The following is a 21646-nucleotide window of genomic DNA, read 5'->3' on the forward strand; positions in this document are numbered from 1 at the left end:
CTGGGGCCTTTTCACAGCGAGCAGGTGTCCGGGCCCTCCCATGTGCCAGCCACCCAGAAGGCAACACCCCCCCACCCCCAGAAAGGAGGAAAGCAGCCTTGTCGCCCAGAGACCCTGGAAGAGCCTTGCCTGCAAAATGGCTCATGGTATGGACAAAGCAGGTGGGAAGAAGCCTCTCTCTAGGAAGGTGCACGTTGGGGAGACTCAGGCCAGACAAAGGAAAGGAGTTGCTGCACGGTGAAATGATGGAATTCAGTCCCACAAGTTGCAAAGGAGGGAAACCAACTCGGACGCCATCGGAAGAGGGTCAGGCAAATTCATGGAAGGGAAGATGGGTGCTAGCCAGAATGGCTCTGCTCTCCCTCCACTGTCGGGGGCAGGATGTCTCCGAGTACCAGTTGCTGGGCAGCACAGGAGGGGCCAGTGCTTTGCGCTCAGGTCCTGCTTGTGGGCTTCCCACTGGGACATCTGGCTGGCCACTGGGCTGGACAAGATGGGCAGACTGGCCCGATCCAACAGCCAGGCCCTTCCGATGTCCTTCAGCAGCGAGCCCCTTCTGAATGCCTCTTTTAAAATCAAGTCGAAGCAGCCAGGCTTAACTGGTGAACAGGCACTGGGCCCCACTAAGGTCTGGCACCCCTTTTCGTTCCCAAAAGGTGCTTCTGCTGCGCTGCTTTTGCACTGCACGGGGACCAGCAGCTCCTCTTCCGCATGGCAGCCATTCACGTGCCGCATCCATCGCACAGTTCCGTACAACAGAGCAACACTTGCAGCCAGCGGCACCTGAGAAGTGGGTGAGAGTTTTTAGGTGTTTGGCATACTCCTTCTACCTCTTGCCCAGTAAAACATACTGAACAGAGCATTTTGTGGGGGGCTCAACATTCCAGAGACTTTGAAACTTGAAATTGTGCCCATCTAGGGGTCGACTAAGAGCCAGTGTGGTGTAGTGGTTAGAGTGTTGGACTACAAGCTGGGAGACCAGGGTTCGAATCCCCACACAGCCATGAAGCTCACTGGGTGACCTTGGGCCAGTCACTGCCTCTCAGCCTCAGAGGGAGGCAATGGGAAACCCCCTCTGAATACCGCTTACCATGAAAACCCTATTCATAGGGTCGTCATAAGTCGGGATCGACTGGAAGGCAGTCCATTTACATTTAAGGATCGACAGGTTTCCCTCACTTTCTCATTTCCCCCCAACCTTGACTTTACCATGTTTCTGAATCAGTTTATGGATTTTTTAAAAAAATCCTCATAATTTGCCATATATATTTCCTAATGTACCTATTTATGTATGCAATTTTGTCTAATGGACACATTTCTGCAAGCAATTTCGCCTGGCAGCCCCGTACTTGGCATCGCTTGGGAACTCTGAGAAACCCCCAAATCAGCGCAGTTTTGAGAGGTCCCGTCCACCATCTCGATTCAAAGTGGCGTCCAGCTATATCCAAACACAGACACAAACCTGCTCCTAAATCTCAGGATCCATGAAGCAGAATTTGCTTACAATATCTTGACGCAGAGCAAACAAACAACTTTCCAAAACGTGGAAGCAGATGTTGGTAACATTTTCACAATATTGTTATGAAGAAAGCAGGGACAACTCCTGCCCAACCTCTATTGGCAGGGAGGTGCCGCATGAGGAATCAGGCAGCCTTAAAGGTATTTTGGGCCCAGGCTGCTTAGGGCTTTGGGGATCAACACAAGAAAGGTGAAACTGGCTCAGTAGCACACTGGCCACTTGGGCAGCTCTCTCAGCAGAGGAGTGATGTGCTGCAAGCAACCTTCGTCTGCCAGTTCCCAGCCCTACCTGGAGATGCTGGGAACTGACCAAGGGGCCTTCTGCATGCAAAGCAGGTGTTCTGTCAGCGGGCCATGGTGGCCCATCCCACGATGGAGCAAGAGGGGGCAACTGATCACCCTGCTGGTAGCACCCAGCCACCCTGGTGGAAGAGATGTGAAGGCCTGCGGGAGCGAATGCAAAAATTGGGGGGGGGATGGTCTTCCCCTATTTTTCCATTTTGGGGAAGGGAAAAAAAAGCTTTAAAAAAACGGAAAAAACCACCACCCCCTCAATTTTTTACAATTATCCCCCCAGGCCTTCACACCTCTCCCTGAAGGTGGGGCTTTCATACGTAGAAAGTCATTGTCAGGGCAAGCATTTGGGGTTCATGTGGTTGCTGATTCCTTTTACTGCCCCAGATTGTGCTGGCACCTCACCAGCGGCTGGCCATAGACAGCTGGGGCAAAGAGGCTCGGCGATGGCCAGTGACTCATCCTGTGATTGTCTCCTCTAGCCGGGACTGGAGAGAATCTCAAGGCCTTGCTAAGATCTTTGCAACTCAGCAGGCCTTTCAGGGGTGGTGGGGAGTGGCGGACATGCTGCAGGAACAACTTTTGCAAAGTCACAGTGACAAGGGACCTGATCCATGCCTCAGAAACGTGGGAGCTCTACTTATCCACCATCACCCTGCGAAGTAGACCAGGTTGAGAGACAGCACAGTTTAGTTCACATGCATGGACCTCTCATGGGGCTAGCTCACCACCTGATGACCGTGCCCTCAAGTGAGAGGGTGGGCATATGCAAAAGAGCCATCTCTGCCCAACCCCCTTTCAGTGCCACAACAAGGGCAAAAAATATTGGCAGGAGTGCAAAGCTTCGATAACAACCTTGTCTGGATGCTTTGTAGAAAAGTCAGTGACGAAAGGGCAGCAGCTCCACAGCACAGACACGACAGACACGTGACCTTTAAAAACGCACCTCCTCACTTTCCACCCAGCTGCCAGGAGGGGCCGGTTTTTCTCTCTTTACATTTCAAGTTGCACCCCAGGTTCTTCGAGCAGACGGTCCAGCAGCGGAAAAGGAAAAGTCACCTCCTGTCTTGGCCGCAGTTGCCAACTAAGGCAGTCTAAGAATAGCACACCCCCCAAAGGGAAGAAGGCAGACCTGGCTCATTAGCCCACTTAACGGGCTTTCCAAACAAGCCACCCTGGTCCCATTAGACACGGCGCAAAGGTTATGGCTCTGCTGTCCCAGAGGAGACATACAGCAAGCCATGGAGCCAGTGACAATAGGCCATGCCAGCTCCTCAGCGTGGCTGCAAATTTGAGGTATCTGGATCCCACTTCCAATGACAACGCACAGCCCGGATCATGTAGGCAGTGGTGGCTGATGGATGAAAGCACCTTGGGTAGGCCTTGAAGATCTGGACGAAAACCCGGAGCCAGATTCACTTCCCCGGTGACACTGCCTGCGGGTGTCTGTGCAAGGCGGCCGCCGCTCACTGCTCAGCCTCATTACAGGATAGCAACAAACAGAGCTTCCCTATGCACATGCAGTCTACCTCTGCAAGTCAGTGCTGGGGGAGAAATAAAGGAAGGCCGTCGCCTTCTGTTGAACTTCCTGGAGGCATCTGCCCAGCTGCTCCTGGCCGCCAACCCTGTCAGTCAATTATATGCAGAGTGAAAAATGTCCTCTGTCAGCCCCAAATCCACTGCTCATCAGTTACACTCAGGTTACGGGGGGGGGATGGAGAGAGACGGAGAGGGGAAAAAAACACATCAACAGCCATTTCCCCCCATAAAACTAAATAGCTTCGGATGCTTTGGAAAGATAAGAGAAAGGAGAGGATACTCGACTCAGACCAGGGCTGAGGAGAGGCCGCAGCTCAGGGGTTACAGTGCTTGCTTTGCATGCAGAAGGTCTCATGTTCAATCCTGGCAGTCTCCAGTTACGGCTAGGAGAGACTCCTGCCTGAAATCTGGGAAGCCGCTGCCACTCAGTGACGGCAGTATTGAGCTATTGGTCTGACTCAATATGAGGGAGCTTAATTGTTCAGGGGAAGGGCGGCAGCTCCTGGTGCTCTACGGCAGTGCTGGCTGAGGCTGATGAGAGTCCCAGTCCCAAAGATCTGGAGGGTGCCAAGTTGGGGAAGGCAGTTGCGAGAGATCAGGCACAGGGAGGGGCCGCGCTGCCCCCGTTGCCACAGCCCCCCCCTCCTGCCCTCCTTTGGCCGCTGTGAACAAGCGCAGGCCTCTTTCCAGCAATCTGGCACGCTCTGCTCCGCTCGCCTGCAGAACCCAGCCAGCCTGGAAGCGGCGGCAGATGGGCAAGGCCCCAAACCGCCCTGCAATCTGCTACATGTAAGACAGACCGTGAAGTGCGTGTGTGTTTGGGGGGTACATGGATCTGTGGAGGGGGCTGCCAAGCATCTTGGTGAAAAACGCAGCCCGGGCCAGCCTCCTCCTGCTCATCCCGACACAGACATGCATTTGGCTGCCTTGAAGATCAAAGGCAAAGGATGCGATGCCAAGGGAGCCATTCTCAGTCTGAAACCGTTCTCGGTTTCAAGCAGGGCTGGGGAGCTGGATCTCTCTGTGTACCAGCCTGATCTTCACAGGAGACTCTTCTCGGTGTCCCATTTTCGAGTGAAACTTGTTACGGTGGCAACGAGGGAGAGAGCCTTCTCTGTGGTGGCTCCCTAGCTACGTCATGGCCTCCCTGCAAGGGGGTAGAGCCTCCATTTCAGTGCCAGATCAAACATCCCAGGAATGCAAGAAGCTGCCTTATGCAGAAGCAGACCATCTAGCTCAATAGTATCCACACAGCCGCTCTCCGTGGTGTGAGACGTTCCAGGCTCTGCCTGGACATGCCGACTGCACCAGAGACGTTTTGCATGCAAAGCAGACATTCTGGTATTTTAAGGTTTACAGTTTATATCTTCTTTACTCTGCTTGTTTCTTTAGTGCTTTTATCTGAGCTGTTCTTTTATCTCTAGTTGCATTCTCTTGTTTTGCTTTGCATGCTGCTCCTGCTATCTTTGAAGATGGTGTGGTCTAGAAGCCTGCTTAATTAATGAATTGCTTCTTACCCTTCCTTGGGTGAGAGCCAGTGTGGTGTAGTGGTTAAGGTGTTGGACTACGTGCTCGAATCCCCACCTAGCCATGGAGCTCCCTGGGTGGCCTTGGGCCAGTCACTGCCTCTCAGCCTCAGAGGGAGGCCATGGGAAACCACCTCTGAATACCTCTTACCATGAACACCCAATTCACAGGGTCGCCATAAGCTGGGATCGACTTGAAGGCAGTACATTTACATTTTACCCTTCCCTGGAGACACGACTGCCTCTATTTCAACCCGGGAAATTTTAGTTGAGAACATCAGCTGGATCAGAGGAACATAGGGATATGCTAGAATTCCACCCAACTCAGATTTGGTGCTGAATTTCCCGTTAATTCACTTATTCTCTTGTTGAGGATCAGATTTTAATGTAGCAATTTTCCACAGCTATTTTCAAAAATAGATTTAAAAAAAAAAGTTCTGCCACTAAAAGGTTGATATTAAGAACATTAATTTTATCAATATTTACTTTCATTTATCGATATTTCCTTTCAAAATATCTATATTAATTTCGGTATTTTGGGGGAGGGAAAACCAACAGATCAGTAAAAGCAATGGACAGCAGACAAAGAACAGACTTGAATCAATCCCTGTCTATTAGGCTGATGGAACACTTTTGAACCGGCACCAGCCAACGGATCCATCCCTATTAGGAACACAGGAAACTACCTTATACTGAATCAGACCACTGGTCCCACTAGCTCAGGACTGTCCACACTGACTGGCCGTGGCTCTCGGGGTTTTCAGATGGGGGTCTCTCCCCCTGGGGACTGAACCTGGGACCTTCTGCATGCAAGGCGATGTTCTGCCACAGAGCTATGGGCCTTCCTCAGCCCATCCAGTCCAGCATCTTGTCTTCACAGCAGCCAACCAGACGCCTCTGAAAAGCCCGCAAGAGGAACTTGAGCCCCACAGCGCTCTCCCTACTTGTGACCCCCACAACCGGTACTCAGAGGCCTCCTGCCTCCATTCGGTGCAAGTTGCCAGAGAGCTGCCTTTTCAGGGTCGGCCTCTTCCCATCAGCCTACAAAGCTGGAATCTCAAAGGTGGCCGTGGAAAATGCAGCTATAATTCACTTCTCCCCACCCTTGTGACTCCAGCTCCCAGCAGCCAGCATGCCCAATGGTCAGTAAGGACAGGAGACAAATGCGATCCAGTTTGCATTGAGAGGCGAGCCTCCGTAAAGGCACGTTACAAAACTATGCACAAACAGAAACAAAGCCATCCTTCAAAATTCACACTTACAGAAATGCATATGCTGGGATCAAGCGCGCATGAAAAGGCACACATTACTGAAAACAACATACAAATACGCATCATATCAGAGAAAATGGCTTTGCAGAAGTGCGTATGCTAGGCAAGATTGCACTTGCACTGAAATGCTGATGAATTTTTATGAGGACTTAAAACAAAATAATAATTTGCAGACTGGCGTGGAAATGTGAATTTAAAACTGGAGAATGAGGAACGGGGAGGAACCAGAACTGACACGTCCACCCATCCGTCACAGCCAGGGACAAGGGTCACTGGAACCCAACACTGTCCGGAGGGTGATCTAATCTCTGGATGCCCATGTGGGAGCGCAAACTGCGCACAGGCTGCCGTTTAGGTCCATTCTGAACAACTGACTTATACAAGGCAATTATGGCTGTCTAGTCCAGCCTTCGCCAACAGGGTGCCCTACAGATGTTTTGGACTATAGCCCCCAATGGCCCCAGATGTCATACGGCGGCCATGCTGTCTGAAGCCGATAGGAGTTGCAGATACAGATGTGAAGGCCCAGAAAACAACCCGGGGGGAAATGGAAGAAATAATCCCCCCCCCAGTTTTCTTCAAAGCCTTTTTTTCCCCCGAAAAATTGGAAAAATTGAAAAAAACAAAGAAAAAATGGATTATGGAATGTTTTATTTTAGCATGATGAATAAAATGTTTCACTGAATCTTGGTCCCCCCTTTTTTCTCAGTTCCCCCTTGGGTGCTTTATGTCTGCTTGACTGTGGAAGACTAGCGGAGACATAAATAATTTTCTTTGTTATTAATTTTGATGGTTTCTTCTGTGTGTTTAATTGCTTTTTGCCTGCTCCTCATAAACTGGCAAAACGAAAGAGGTTCCTTACAGTTCAGGATCTTGTAGATCCATTTGTTGCAAAATAAAGAAAAGTAAACATTTAAAGAAGTCAATTCAATTTGTAACAATTGTTTGAATAAAATGTCCTTTTAATATACCAAATGTGATAATTTTATGCCAAACCAACTTGTACATAATTACATTTGATGTTCCCAAAACCCCAGGAAAAAATTGTGTTTTTCCATGGCTTCAAAATTTCCAGAAATGTTACATCTCTAGTTGCAGCCCCAAACACCTGGAGGGCCCCAAGTTCGCGAATGCCGACAGCCTGCCTTGAACCCTCTTGGGCTTCATCCTGTGCTGGGCAGAGGAAAGGAGAATCAGGGAAGAGCATCAGCCACATGGAAAAGGAAGCAATCCTCGGGAGGGGGGGAAGTGTGTTATGAGGACACCTCTCATTTTCCAGCTATGAGGTGCCAAAAGCTATCGAGGAGGTGCAAGATGATGCAAGGGAAACCTCTCCTCCTTGGCTTTGCAGCAGTCAGCACACCCAAAAAGGAGAAGCCAACTCAAGGGACACCCTTGGGTGCCCTCCAATTCACCTTTGGCCATGCCAAGAACTTCCTGGAACCTAGAAAGGTGCCCCTTTTATCGGCACGCCGCTTGCTGCTCCCAGCCCTTCCTTAGAGCAAGCTGACTTTTCCCATTCTGGAGCAGAAATTTATTCTGGATGAAAAGGAGATGGGGGGGGATGCGGTGGGAAGAAGAAGAGGTTGCTCTGAACCGACAGCGATAAAACAGCAGCAACAATAAACCTACTTGGGAGGGGAAGCGGGGGGCGGGGGAGGCCCCTGTTTCTTCTCCAGATGCAGCCCTCCAAGTAGCACTTAAAACAAAAGATGACAGAAAGAGAGATGTAGGAGGGCAAACAGACCAGGCAGACGGAAAACCAGGAGGAACTAGTCAAAACTGACACTTACAGGCTTGCTGCTAAGGAGAGCCAGAGGGGGAACAAAACACACGCACAACTTGCCCTGACTGTATGCATCATCTAGTGCTACTATAGCGTGTGTGTCCCCCCTCCAGCTGGAACTCTGATCGTGCCTCTTCCTGCCTGGGCGGAAGGCAGAGAAGGGCGGTGCGTCTATGCAGAAACCAGCCTACTCTACAGAGGCAGCAGCTGCAGAGGCTCCTCCGCCTGCTTTTGCCTCTGCCCCCTCCCAGCATTGGCCCTTGGAAACCAGTCCAGAAAGGAATATGGCCCTCGGGCTGACAAAGGTTGCCCATCTGGTGCACACACTTGTGGGTGGGCCAGAAAGACAGGTATGCTGCTGCTGATGCGTGTCTATTTCCCAATTCTGTGCTTCAGCCTCCTCTAACCAATAACTACAAGCCTGCCTGACAACAAAGCGGGGCAATTCTGGAGCAATACAGCATCGCAGTTCCTCATTTCCTGAAGCATCCCGCCTTGGCAACAGGTTTTGCAGAAAATGGCCCCTTTATTTTGCACAAGGCCACTTTCCATTCTGAAGATGCAGTGCTCGGTTGCCTGGAGGGTCTTGCACATGCCAGAGAGAGATTCAGGCCGGAGCAGGAGTAATTCCTTTTGCGCCCCACGCATGTAAATCAGAGAGCAGATAAGGCAAATGAACCTGTTACCCTAGAATCAAGGAACTGTGACGAAAACAAAGCTCCCTCTTCCGACAGAGATTCCCAAATGCTGTGGCCTTGGGGCACAGCAAGCAGAACTGAAGGCATCTCTTGAAAAAGATCAGACCAGGGGTTCCCAAACTGTGGTCCGTGAGCTTCGTTCAGGTGGTCTGCAACGTGTCCACATTAAATATTCAGCTTGATTTTTAATTGTGTTTTTACTGCTTCTTCCATTTTATTTTATGTTACTATATTACAATTTTAATTCTGTGGAATGCAAAATGTAATATAATAAAATAAAACACAAGACGTAAAAGCAGCAATGAAGATGCAATTAAAATCCATGCAGCCTCCAGCGTAGTGTGTTATGACTGCTACAACAAGCAGAACATTCTTCATGTGGTCCACCCAGATCACCAGCAATTTTCAAGTGGTCCATGGGGGGAGGGGGGATTGGGAACCCCTGGGTTAAATCCTTATGTGGGATGCATCCACGTACCTTGGGGTAGGGAGGCCTCACAAAGCACTGATTGCCCTCCCCCTATACTTCATTCCATTTACAAATTGCTTCCTAGGAAACATCCTGAAGCAATTTAACAATAAAAACCATACAGAAAAAAGATCCAATACAGATCCAATACTGGGACCAACATCTCCCCAGAAAAGGCTTGATGAAAGGGGAAGGTCTTTAGGAGGCACCGAAAAGACAACAGAGATGGCGCCTGTCTGGAACTCCCTTCTGTTACATATCAAAGGGTCAGTGCCGCCCCACTAAAGTCCTAATGCCTCTATTGTGAAGAATGAACCTCCTGATAAGATGCTAGCTGCAAGGGGCCCTCTCTTGCAGAGCGCAGTGATCGCTTGGGTTTATAAAGGGGGCGAGACAATCTTTTAGGTGTCCTGGTCACAAGCTGCACAGGGCATTGTGCACCAGTATCTTGGGTGATGCCACTACCCAAGATACGCCCAGAAAGTCAGTCCTATCCCTAAGCCTTGATTAACAACCAAGCAGAGAAGGGGGGGCAGCAATGTGTAGATATATTTTCAGGGTATGAGCGGTGGCTCCCCAATTCAACCTAGGATAACACACACTTTATAATATTTGCTATCACAAACTGATGAGCAGCATCTTTAAAATGTTTGGACTGTAGGCCTGTGGGCAGGGACTGTCTCGTATGAATTGGTTTATGTAAGCCACTCTGGGAGCCTCTCCGGCTGAGGAGTGGGGGTACAAATACAATACATAAATAATAAATAAATAAAAGGGGGTCAGACACATTTGGAGGAAGGAATCTGTCAATGGCGACCAGTCATAGCAACTAAACAGAACCTTCTGTTGCAGCAGCAGTCTACCTCTGAATACCAGAACACGGCTGAGGCCTGTTTGTGGGCTCTCAAGAAGCGCCTGGTTGGCCACAATTGGTAACAGGGTGTTGGACATGCCAGACAGACCTTTGGTTCGACCCGGTAAGGCTGCTTTAAGTTCTTAAAAGAACAACAATGTATCTGGCTATCAGAAGTTTGTGAAATGCTGATCTATAGATTTCTAAAGGCTCACTCATACCGTATCTAATACTGAACACGGCTACAATACTATATAAGAGCCAGTGTGGCATAATGGTTAGAGTGTTGGACTGCAACCTAGGAGACCAGGGTTCGAATCCCCACACAGCCACGAAGCTCCCTGGGTGACCTTGGGCCAGTCATTGCCTCTCAGCCTCAGAGGGAGGCAATGGGAAACCCCCTCTGAATACCACTGACCATGAAAACCCTATTCAGAGGGTCCCCATAAGTCGGAATCGACTTGAAGGCAGTCCGTTTCCATTCACAATACTATATATTTTTATAATATTTTGTGTATTACAATTTATTTATTTATTTATTTATTTTATTAAATTTATATACCGCCCCATAGCCAAAGCTCTCTGGGCGGTTCACAACAGTATGGCAACACTGAACACAGCGACAAGCTGTCTCTACATGCGTTCAAGTGTTTGTGTGAAAAGAGGGTAGTCTGGTTGATTGGTCCAACTCAGCTATTTTATACATAGGTACACACTCTGTACATGCCAATGCAATGTGGGAACACGCCTCAGAGAATGCAGAAGCAACCTATTTTCACCGCAAAACAGCCATCAACTTGCAGTGGAATCTTCTCAAGAATGGGTCTCCGCTAGAGAACGCATCTCTTTCAAGGACAGCTCAGAAAGAAAGCACCCAAGAAACAAAGGAACGTGAAACATTAATTGAAAAGCAAACGTACACACACTGCCCATGTCTGCCCAGCACTGAAAAGCTCTTTGGTTTTGTTAGAGTTTGCAAGCGTGTGACTCTTCCTCACGCTCCAAATACTCAATGCTGTTTCGTATCACCAATCGAAAGCCTTCAACGCTCGCCTATTCAAGCGACGGCACTCAGTTCGTAACGCAGAGAGGGAGTTCTCCAAGTATCCGCTCAACAGTCAGAGAATAGTTTTTGCAGAGAAAAGACGGTGAATGTTCAACAGCAAAAATGAAGAACTTTGGGGAGCAAATCTGTTCCAGCCTTACTGCAGAGTAGAGATGGGTGAGACATTCAATTCAGTTCGCATCTCAAGCCAGATCCATCAAGTTTACACTTTCCAAAACAACAAGAGAACCGAAAACCAGCCATCCTTTGAAATTTGAATTATTTGAATTTTGCAGTGCAGTTTCTTAACCAAACAATGTTTACAAAAATGAAAAATCAATATATGAGTGACAATAGCATACAAAAATGCAGTATATGACAAGAAACTGCATGCAAGAATGTGTAAGTCAAACCTGCGTACAAAAACATGTTTAATGGGAGAAATTCTCACTAAAATGGAGAAGTTTTCATGAGATTTTTTGGGGGGGAAAACCCCCACAAATTGCTGCAGAAACGTGGAGAACTGAATTTCTGGCTTGTTTTGTAGTTGTTTATATGTTTAATTATGTTCTACTACTTGTGGTATATTGTTTTTAAGTTGTTGATATATGTTTTTACTTGCATATTGGATGTTTTTATGTTGTGCACCGCCCAGAGAGCTGCGGCTATTGGGCGGTATAGAAACATAATAAATAAATAAATACATAAATAAATAATTTAATATTGGAATAATGAGAGAACAGAAATCATTGTTACTGCAGCGTATCAGAGGAGCTGGAGGATTAACAGTTTGCATTTTAAAAGCAGAACGTCCATTAAGATGCTGAGATCTCCTCCTCCTCAGATGGCAAGGTAACGATTCGCATCTCCTTGCAAGCCAGGCAAAGAGACAATGAGAAGGGACTAGATCCCAAACAACCATACCAACATGCAAGGCACCTTTCAGGGAGAGGGGAAACCGAGTCAGAAACGTGTGCTGGCCTCAGAACACAAGGAACTGCCTCCCCCTTTGCCTTGCCTTTAAACACACTTTCATTACGCCAATGCACTGATTTGCTGAACTGCCACTCAGGGCTGACTCAAGTTGGCGGCAAATGTGGGCACATCTCATTCTCACGGGGTGAACCAAACAGAGCATGGATGGATTTGATTAAACTTGGCAGTAATCCTAAAATTAGTAATCCTAACCCCAGTTACCTGGGAGTAAGCCCCACTGAATCCAGTTAGGACTTACTTCTGAGTAGACACGGTGTGCTGACAGTCGCCTCACATGGTGGCTGTGTCTAGGCGACTTAAACATACAACATTGTTACAAGCAACAACCATCCAAATCTAAACAATCAAATCAATGCATAAAACTTCATCAGCTTTACACTGGAAGTAAGGAACGGTCTTGGGGGGCTTCCACCATCAGGTGTTTAGTGTGGAATTTTCATGCTTCATTCACTTATTTTTTTACCGGACATCCACATGACACTGTCCTTAAATCACTGTCAGCCTATTAATTCCCCTCTGGTTCTTCTGGGGTTTTTTGACAGATTGATCCCCTTTGAACTTGCCTGACCCCTTTTTAAAAAAACAGCTTCTGCAAGGGAGCGACACTCTGCACAAAGGCAGGCCATCGAGCCAAGAATGGTCTCTTCCAGCAGCGGCTCTCAAGGGGCCGCAATACCAGAGATCCTCTGTCTTCCCCAACCTGGCACCCTCCAGTTGTTTTGGCCTTACCCTTTTTGGCCACTGGTCAGCACAGCCGTGCCCTCATCTGCCCCACCATCACATACAGCAGGTGCGGGGAACCTACAGCTCTCTTCATCACCTCTAGCCATTGGCCAGGCTTGCTGGGGCCAATGGGAGCTGCAATCCAGCAACATCTGGAGGGCCACAGGTCTGGCTGGGGTGGATGGGATTCATAATCCAAATCTTCTAGCAACACGTGAGAAATTTGATTCAGTTTATATTTCAAGCCAAATCTATCAAATTCACACTTTCCAAAAAGTATGAGAACCAAAACATAGCTATCCTATGGTCCCAGGCGATGGTCTGAAGGCACATGAGGCTGGCACCCGGTCAGGTCTGGTCAGTGCCTGGATGGGAGACCGCCTGGGAACCTTTTGTAAACCACCTTGGGTTTCTATGATGAAAAGAAAGGCAGCGTATACATGAAATTACTAATAATAATAATAAAATCCTTCAAAAGTCGCACTTATCCAATTTTTGTGAAGCAGTCCTCTAACGAAACAATGCTTACAAAAATGCATATATTAGGGGAAAGAGTGCTGACAAATGAGTACATACGTGAAATAGCAAGCAAAAATGCATTCCATGATGAGAAATGGCTTGCAATTTGTGTACATTAATGTGTATATATAATGTGTACATTAGTCAAAACTGCCTACGGAAATGTGTTTAGTAGAAAAATTTGCGCTAAAATGCTGGAGAATTTTCATAAGGATTTAAAAAAAAATCACAAATTGCTGCAGAATTATGGAGAACTGAATTTAAGACTGGAAAAATGAGAGAAACTGAGAACCGAAATTGACAGATCCATCCATTGCTAGTACCCGGCCAGTTATACCTGTTTTTAAGCTGTTTTTAATTGAAGCTTGTACATTGCGTGTGTGGAAGGCAACAAATAAACAACAGGAGAGGCCGGGGATTGATCTTAGGACCTTCTGCATACAAAGCCAATTGATTTCACCAGATGATCCTGAGCGTAGAGAGAAGCGGGGAACCCTTTCTACCCATTCTCTCGACAAGATTCAAAATCTGATCAACCTCTAGCATATTCTCTCCTTCCCCAACTCATCTCCTCGCCCTTGCAAAGTGAAATCCATGCAAAACACTTCAACCTGACCTTTACAGAGCAAGGCGTAAGCAAGTCAGGCAGACCCTGCCCCAAGGAACTTACAAGCTGAAGTCTGTAAGCTAGACATGTGAAAGCCCAGGGGGAAAAGATTTTTTTTTTAATGGGTTTTCTGTTTCCCCCCCTGAAGCTTTTACAAAAATGAAAAAAAAAACTGGTAAAACCCAGGGAGGGGGGGGGACAGAAAAAACAGTCTCAGCCCCCCAAATTTTTCCAGTTCCACCCCCCAGGCCTTCAAATCTCTACAGTAAGCCACTATGAGATTGTTAGCCCCTTTGTGATGGAAGTTAAAGTGTTAAATTAAAATAAAATAAATAGCACCGAAATGACCGCTGGTTAACTGCAAACAATACCTCCCCAGCACATACGAAGAGGAAGCTGCCTTATACTACATCAGACTATTTGCACACCTGCCCAGTATTGCCAACACTGACTGGCAGCAGCATCCCAGGGTTTCAGGCAGGAGTCTTTTCCCAGGGGCACTTGGAGATATCAGGCTTTGAACCTGGGACCTTCTGCATTCAAAGCAGTTGCTCTGCCACTGAGCTATGGCCCTTGGCACAGCCACAGGCTGGGTTGATAAGCCCTGTGTGCTGGGCACAAGCTGCCCAGACTTCAGAGCAACTGTGCAAACCAGCCATCCCCAAGCTGGCGCCCTCCAGATGTCTTGGACTACAACTCCCATCAGCCCCAGCTAGCATGGCCATGTCCCCATCACTCCTAGCACCAGAAGGCCATGGTTGGTGTCCAGATCATCTGGAGGGCACCAGCTTGGGGAAGACTGACAGATTCAGAGTATTCAAGGCAGAAGCACTTGCTGCCTCGCCACTCGGTCCTCTGACTTCTTTGGCTGAAGGAAAGGGGGAAGTTAGCAAACAATGGCGGGCGTCTGGAGATGCACAGTCCAGCTATGCAGGATGGACTTCCCCAAATGCAACAGCCAGGCTCTGTGGGGCCCACGTGGGAAGCACCAGCCCTGCGCATCTTTCCGATTCCGTAGGCACTTCCCAGGCAACATGGCAAGGAGAAGAGGACAAGGACAACCATTCTGCACTCAAGTTCTCCTTCTGTAAGCCTTTGGGAATTGACGCTGTTCATTTTCTACCCCATCCCAAAGCCTTGAGGGGGTGAGCAGCAAGTTAGACAATCAGCCCCCCCCTCTATTGCAACAGTTAAGCCACCTTCATCATTCGTGGCCACACACAAACGGGCCACGCTTCACGCACAGCACCTGATGCACCACCGGCACGGATGGCGAATTTCAGGCTCTCTCAGTGGCCTTAAGTTCCGTTCTCCCCATTCCTTGGCAATTTTTTTTTGGAAGAAGTCCTCATGACAACCCACCAGCGTTTTAGTGCAACTTTCTCCTGACATGCACATTTTCATACGCAAGTTTTGCCTCATATGCATTTTTGCACATATTACTTGTCCAGAGAACTGCGCTGCAAGATTCCAGGAAGTGCAAATTTCAAAGCGTGCTACGGTCTGCGCAAAGGTAGGTTCATCTTTAAGTGTGAACTAAACCAAATTTCTCCCCCTCCCCTATGCACAGGCTCAGATTCTGTCGAGCCTCCAAGAGAAGGGAATCTGGGGGTCAAGGAGTGGCTTACGCCTGCCTCATTCCTGCGATGGAAGTAGACATTGCGAGAGATCAAAGGCTGCAACGGCTCCCTTTGCTTTCTTTCCTCTCGCTTCCTTCCAGTTAAAAACAGAGTGCGACATTATATCGCCAAACGGCCCCTTTGCCTCTCACATCACCATCAGTGCTCAGCACACAGGAGTGTAGTGGCAAATTCAGAAGCGCAGGGTCCCTTCTTGATAGTCACAGCCAACCCCCCTTTTTTTGCTGCTGGGTTGAGAATGAGATCACTGCTAATGCCTTCTCCCACAGCAACAGACACCCCTAGGAGCCAATAAGCATGATAGGGGAGTGTTAGCTACTGAGAAGAGTCTTCTCAGTTTCTGACTCACATCCTTTCACTCTGATTGGCTACAATCAGCAGTACAAGCCTAGGAAGCATGTTAGAAGATACTTTTCAGTGGCTAGCACCACCCCTTTCATACTGATTGGCTCAAAGGATGCTAGAGACATGGGGACCCTGCTCCAAAGAGGTAAGCGGTAAATCTAAGACCCCCTGAGACCCTAAACAACTACACCTCTGTCAGGCCACAGCAACATCAAAAGGTGGGGAGCAAACAGGTTCCCTAGGCCTGCTTTAGAAGATGCCGTTGGCATCCGTAAGAGAACACCCTGCTATCTAATCCCTGGAGTGTTGGTGGGTTGGCTATTGGTGATCCGGTGGAAGAGGACAATGCACTCTGCTCCAGAGAGACCTCTTCCCGTTCCAGATTCACAAGGGAGTGCTGGGTTTCACTCCAGCCAGCTGGAAAAGCATCTTGAGTGGAAGGTTCTTTGGCCCCTGGGATGTGGCCGCCGCTGCTGGAACAGAGGGGGCTGCCTTACCCTGGACCACAGAGGCCAGCGCCATCTACATCACAAAGGGGGAAACTGGGGCTGATGGAATCGCAGCCCCAAACATCTGGAGGACCACGGATGCTTCCCATCCTTCGCCTGCACTGACCAGCAGCAGCAGCTCTCCAAAGTGTCAGGCAGGAGCCTTTCCTAGCCAGACCACGAGGTGCTGTTGGGAACTGGACCGGTGACCTTCTGCAGGCGCCAGGCCATCATAATGCAAGTAACCCTGCAATTGCCAGGACTGCTGTAATGGAGGGGGGATTACCCTACATGGGGGGGAGGCTTCCGCTCAACAGGCAGCTTCTCCAGGGAAGCAGCAAGGACCCTAATCAATCCCCAGACCACCCGCCTCCTTAAACACCCCCCCTCATAATAAGGTAGCCATCAGATTATCAAGGAGTGTTAGGCAACAAGTGTGGCTTGCTCAACAGTTGTCTTCTAAGGTGCTAGACCTCAAGCACGCAGAGAAATACAGACCTCTGAATGTCTGGAGAGGCTACTGTGTTAATAATTACAGCGGGGGCAGGGAGGACATCTGGAGCCTTCCAGATGTCAATGGACTACAACTCCCATCATTCCTGGTCACCGACAGGGATGGTAGATGGGAGTTGGAGTCCGACAAGGTCTGGAGGACCACAGATGTCCCCCCCTCAGAATTACAGGTCCAACAAGGGCAGAGAACAGCTGCCAGAGTTGTGGACAGGACTGCAATTGCTCCCTGGGTGAACAGTGCCCTCTGCATATGCTCAAGTAGGGTTCTTTAGGCAGTCCGGGACAAAAAGGCACCCATCGGAAATGCTTGAGTTTGCCAGAGGCAAAAAGAACAGAGAGAAAATTAATCTGTCCTGGGCAGCGGCAAACAGAAAACAACCTACCACGAATGTCTCCTTTTCATTCAGAAAAGTTACAGCCTTCAACAACAACAAACATTAGCTAAACAATTATACAATTGGCCGCTTGGAACAAGCAGGCAAAATCTGAGCAGAGTCCTCAGTTAAAAATAGCCAGATTAAGGCTGCAATCCTGGGCGTGCTTTCCTGTGGGCAAAGCCTCCCAGCACACAGCAGGGACTTGTTTTCCGAGCAGGGGGGCAAAGAAGAGTCCCTCCAGACCCTCAGCCAGACTTTTAATTAAGCCCTCTTTCCCCTTCTGCCTGCTGCGCCCAATGGGGGCACCCCACAGAGGGTGGCCCACCCCCAAACCCCAGATGGATACAGAACGCCCTCTGCATATACTCAGAGGCCACCTCTCCCCTATTATGCTGCATGGCCCAGAGCTGCGTGCCAGCCCCACACTCCTTGGAGCCACCCTACCCATACCAAGAAGATTTGAATTTGGGGGGGGGAACTCTGCTACATGATCTTTTGCCTCGTCCGGCCTTCCCCATCTCCAGGGGTCGCATCCCCCTCCCTTTTTTCAGGTCCACCCACAGGAGAGTAGCAAAGCCCACCTCTTGCTGCGGCAATGTGGGGCAACCTCTCCACCCAGACCCCAATCCCTTTCCACTCTCCCCACCTGATCAACAGGATCCCTCTAAGGAGATGCAGAAGGGAGGGCGCGCGGGGTGATAGTCTTTTCCTCCCCAGCCCTGGTTTTCTTTACAGTCCACTCCCCCCGCGTCCGGTAGAGTTGGGAGAGGGGCAAAATGCTCCACGACCCCCCTCCGCCCAGTTTCCTACAAGCAGCCCGGTAGATGGGTACCAGCGTCTGAAACGGAGGAGACCCCCCCCAACTCACCCCAAGCCAATTCCACCCCCCCAGTTCTTTTGCTGGCTCCCCTTTCGACGGGGCGTCCGTCCGGCTTCAAAGGGAGGGGGGGAGAAGGGGGGAGAGGGGACCCCTCCCTCCTGGCCCTATATTGGGGGGAGGCTTTGGGGGGAGGCTTGGGGGGAGGCTGCGCTGCGCTCCCCCCGCCCGCCCGCCAGCCCGTCCTCCCTCCCTTCCTTCCCTTTTCCGACGGGGCCTCCCTCACCGTGCGCAGCTCCTGCGTCCGATCCTTCATGGCTCCGGCTCCGCGTTCGCTGCTCGGCTCTCCGGCGGCGGCCGCGATTGAGGGAGGAGAAGGAGGAGCGGCAGCTGGCGGGGGGGGGGCGGCACATGCGCGGGAGGGAGGGAAGGAGGGAGCGGCCGTCTGTTTGTCCGCCCACCCCGCCTCCGCCTCCGCCTCCGCCTCCCTCGCCTCGCCTCGCCTCCCTCCGCATCCGCGCGGCCACCACCCACCCCTACGGGCGCCGCCTGCAAGGGGCGCTCCAAGCCTAGAAGGGCCGTGCTCAGTGGTTGGAGCCCCGCTTTGCATGCACAAGGTCCCAGGCTCAGTCTCCAACGGAGGCACCTCCAGCCAGGGCTGGGAACAAGAGTCCCTGCCTGAAACCCTGCAGAGCCGCTGCCAGTCAGAGTAGGCTCACTAAGCTAGATGGACCAAGGGTCTGACTCGGCGCAAAGCGGCATCCGATGTTACCGCGCCGCGTTCCTAGACGCGCATCTGCAGGCAATTCCCCGGCTGCGCGGCGCCGGCACTCCGGACGTGCTCAGAGGCACGGTCATCGCCGGCTCCTCCTCTACAAGCGGCAGTGTAGAGGTGCATAAAATATACAAGGGAAAAGGGCGAGAGAGACCTCCCATAATACTAGAACCCAACTGAGGCTATCCCATCAAGCTGAAGGTTGGGAGATGACATTGTTGGGCTTTTTTGGGGGGTGTTAAAGCACTAAAAAGGGGGCATGAAAGTCCTTCAGGCAGGGCATAGTTAAATTCTGGTATTTGCTTCCTCAAGGGGGCGTGAGGGCCCCACAAGTTGGATCCCTTTAAAAGTGGGTTAGACAAATTAATGGAGGATAATCAGTCATGGCTACCAGCCAAGATGGCTATCCTTTTCCTCCTCTGTTGGCGGCATTTAGCCTCTGAAAACCAGTGGCTGGGAGCCGTGAGTGGAGAGAGAGCCTCATGCTGCGATCCTGAGATCGTGTGTGTGCTTTCCTGAGAGCAAGACCCAGGGAATGCCAAGGGTTTTACTTCTGGGTAAACATTTCACTGATGTGACTGCACCAGTCTCAGGCCTCCTAACTTCAGACAGCCTCCTTAACTTCAGTGGGGCTGACTTTTGAGTAAGCGCCTTCACTAGCCCTAATCCTGCGCACACTTTCCGGGAAGGAAGGCAGCCACACGGAACACCTGCCGGGATATGATGAGAATCGTAGAGCTGGAAGGGGCCTTTAAGGCCATCTAATCCAGCCCCCTTCTCAGTGTAGGAATCCTGCGTTGGACTGGGCTCTGCACTGAGCTATGAGGATGTGACTCTACAGAGGGAAATCGTCTTCCGATGTGCATCCTGTGGAGGTGTTTTCAGGTCATTGCATTGTTTTTAACTGGGCTTGTTTGTTACAATTTGTTTTGGTGTTGTATTTTTGTGAGTTGCTTTGGGTTGCTTTGCGAGGAAAATGACAAACATAATGATAATCATATATACAACGGCACAGCAGCAAAGAATACTGGCAACTGTAGTTTGTTAAGGGAGCTGGGAAGTTGTAGCTCTGTGAGGAGAAAACCACCATTCCCAGAATCCTTTGGGGGAAGTCTTGCGCTTTAAAGATACTTTACAAGTCCGGTGTGGCTCTACCGCAAGTGACTTGTCACCCGTCAGGCGGAGCGGCAGAGAGGAGGCCATGCACCTCTTGCTCCGGGGCCGTTTAGTTATTCATGGGATTCTTATGCTGCCTTTTAATCACACAGTCGAGGCCGTTCACGGGCACTGCGGTCAATAAAAAGCCAGGCCGCTGGCCCATCTAGTTCAGCATTGTCCACACCGACTGATAGTTGGCTCTGCAGGATATCAGGCGGGGGACTTTCCCAGCCCTGCTTGGAGATGCTGCCATTGGGGACTGAACCTGTGGCCTTTTGCATGCAAAGCAGATGCCCCCCTTGCGGTTTTAAATCAATTCAAATCTCCACACCACAAGGAATACCAGAAAAGGCACACGCCCCCAGCAAATCCCCCAGGCATTGTCTCCCAAAGGCAAGGCAGAACAACATAAGGGGTGTGTGTGTGGTTAACAGCCAGCTGGCAAACGGCATCCTAGAGCTACGGGGGTGGCTGACTAAAAGGCTGTTGTGGGCACTAGTCTGGCATCCAAAGAAGAGGGTGATTGGGCAGCTGATTTTAAGTTTCAGGGAGACTCATATTGGCAGACGCACCTTCTCTAACATCCCACGGGGGACCTTTTCCATGCCTGGGAAAGCTTGACGCTGCTGCTAAATTCCTATGGCTGTTTAAAGCAATCTGTCTCCAGCCCAACCTCCCCCCCCCCTGCATTTGGCCAGTCTCACTTGCTAGCCAGGATGCCCTGTGCTCATCCCTCCCTACTCTCGGTTTATATATGAAGCCTGTGTCCAGCCACAAGGGAAACGGTACTCTTCAGATGCTCAGAGGTGCTGTGTTGCTAGAATCTGCCTTTGCAAAACAATCTTGTTCCTCTCAGCTGAAAAGAACTGCACATGCTGGGAGGCAGGCTGCCTAGGATGCATGGATTTCTGAAATGGGCATCTGACTGCGCTGTTTGGCTCATTGCCTTCAAGGATCAAATGGTTGCATGCCACAGACCAGCACATCGTGAACAATTAAAGGTATGTAGGTTGCTGGCTGGTGATGGGCCACTCGCACGACTAGGGTTGCCAACTGACCAGAAAAAGCCTGCCCTGCCTCTCTGCTTTTAAATATCAGTTTCTTGTGCAGAAACAGCATGTGACGATAGCGTCCCTGTGCTGATGTTGCTGTGTTAAAGGCACAGCTACAGTGGCTGGTTGGGAAATTGGCAACCCAGCACCTGACTGTTTCCATGAGTGCAAAAGTCCTAGAATGGTTCCCAGAGCCTGGGGGTTTTGCTGGGGAGGGGCTTTGAAGGAAGATGAGGACAATGTGAAAGATGTGCTCGGGTATTCTGCCACCTTCTGACCACAGAGAGTAGAGCAACCTGCCCTGCGGAATCCATCCAAATAATCTAATCGTTAACCACTGTTTAGTTATTAGCATCCCCCCCCCAGTGTACTCAGTGATTTGCAGCCTTTATCCCTTCCATCCTCCTAGCTACTGTGCAAGGGAGGTTTACCTTTCCCAGTAGCTCCCCTCCCTCTTTCGTGGGTCATCCAAGACTACCCTCCATGGTATAATGTTGCTGACAGTGGTGCCTGTTGGGACTGATGGGGCAGAAAGGAGGGAGCCCCACGGTAGGCCAAGCCAGAGCCAATGACAGGCAGAGGCAACTCGTTCTAGTTTCGCTCCCATCCTCCTCCTCCTTCTCCTCCCTGCCGAGTT

At 50.1% G+C, this 21646-nt stretch overlaps 1 protein-coding gene across 3 annotated transcripts in view; it reads right to left on the bottom strand.

Moving 5' to 3' along the window:
- The window catches only part of STX1A (syntaxin 1A), a 52796-nt gene extending 34364 nt beyond the window's left edge, over positions 1-18432 (bottom strand). For all 3 annotated transcript variants that reach the window (XR_009759883.1, XR_009759884.1, XM_061605268.1), the window contains exon 1: positions 18311-18432. Coding sequence is in view for 1 of the 3 variants with exons in the window: in XM_061605268.1 (XP_061461252.1) it covers positions 18311-18340 (30 nt within the window). In the remaining 2 variants the exon portion in view is untranslated. The remainder of the gene's footprint in view (positions 1-18310) is intronic.
- Positions 18433-21646: the final 3214 nt, after the last annotated feature.

Source organism: Rhineura floridana, chromosome 21, assembly GCF_030035675.1.
Source record: "Rhineura floridana isolate rRhiFlo1 chromosome 21, rRhiFlo1.hap2, whole genome shotgun sequence".
Taxonomy (NCBI): domain Eukaryota; kingdom Metazoa; phylum Chordata; class Lepidosauria; order Squamata; family Rhineuridae; genus Rhineura; species Rhineura floridana.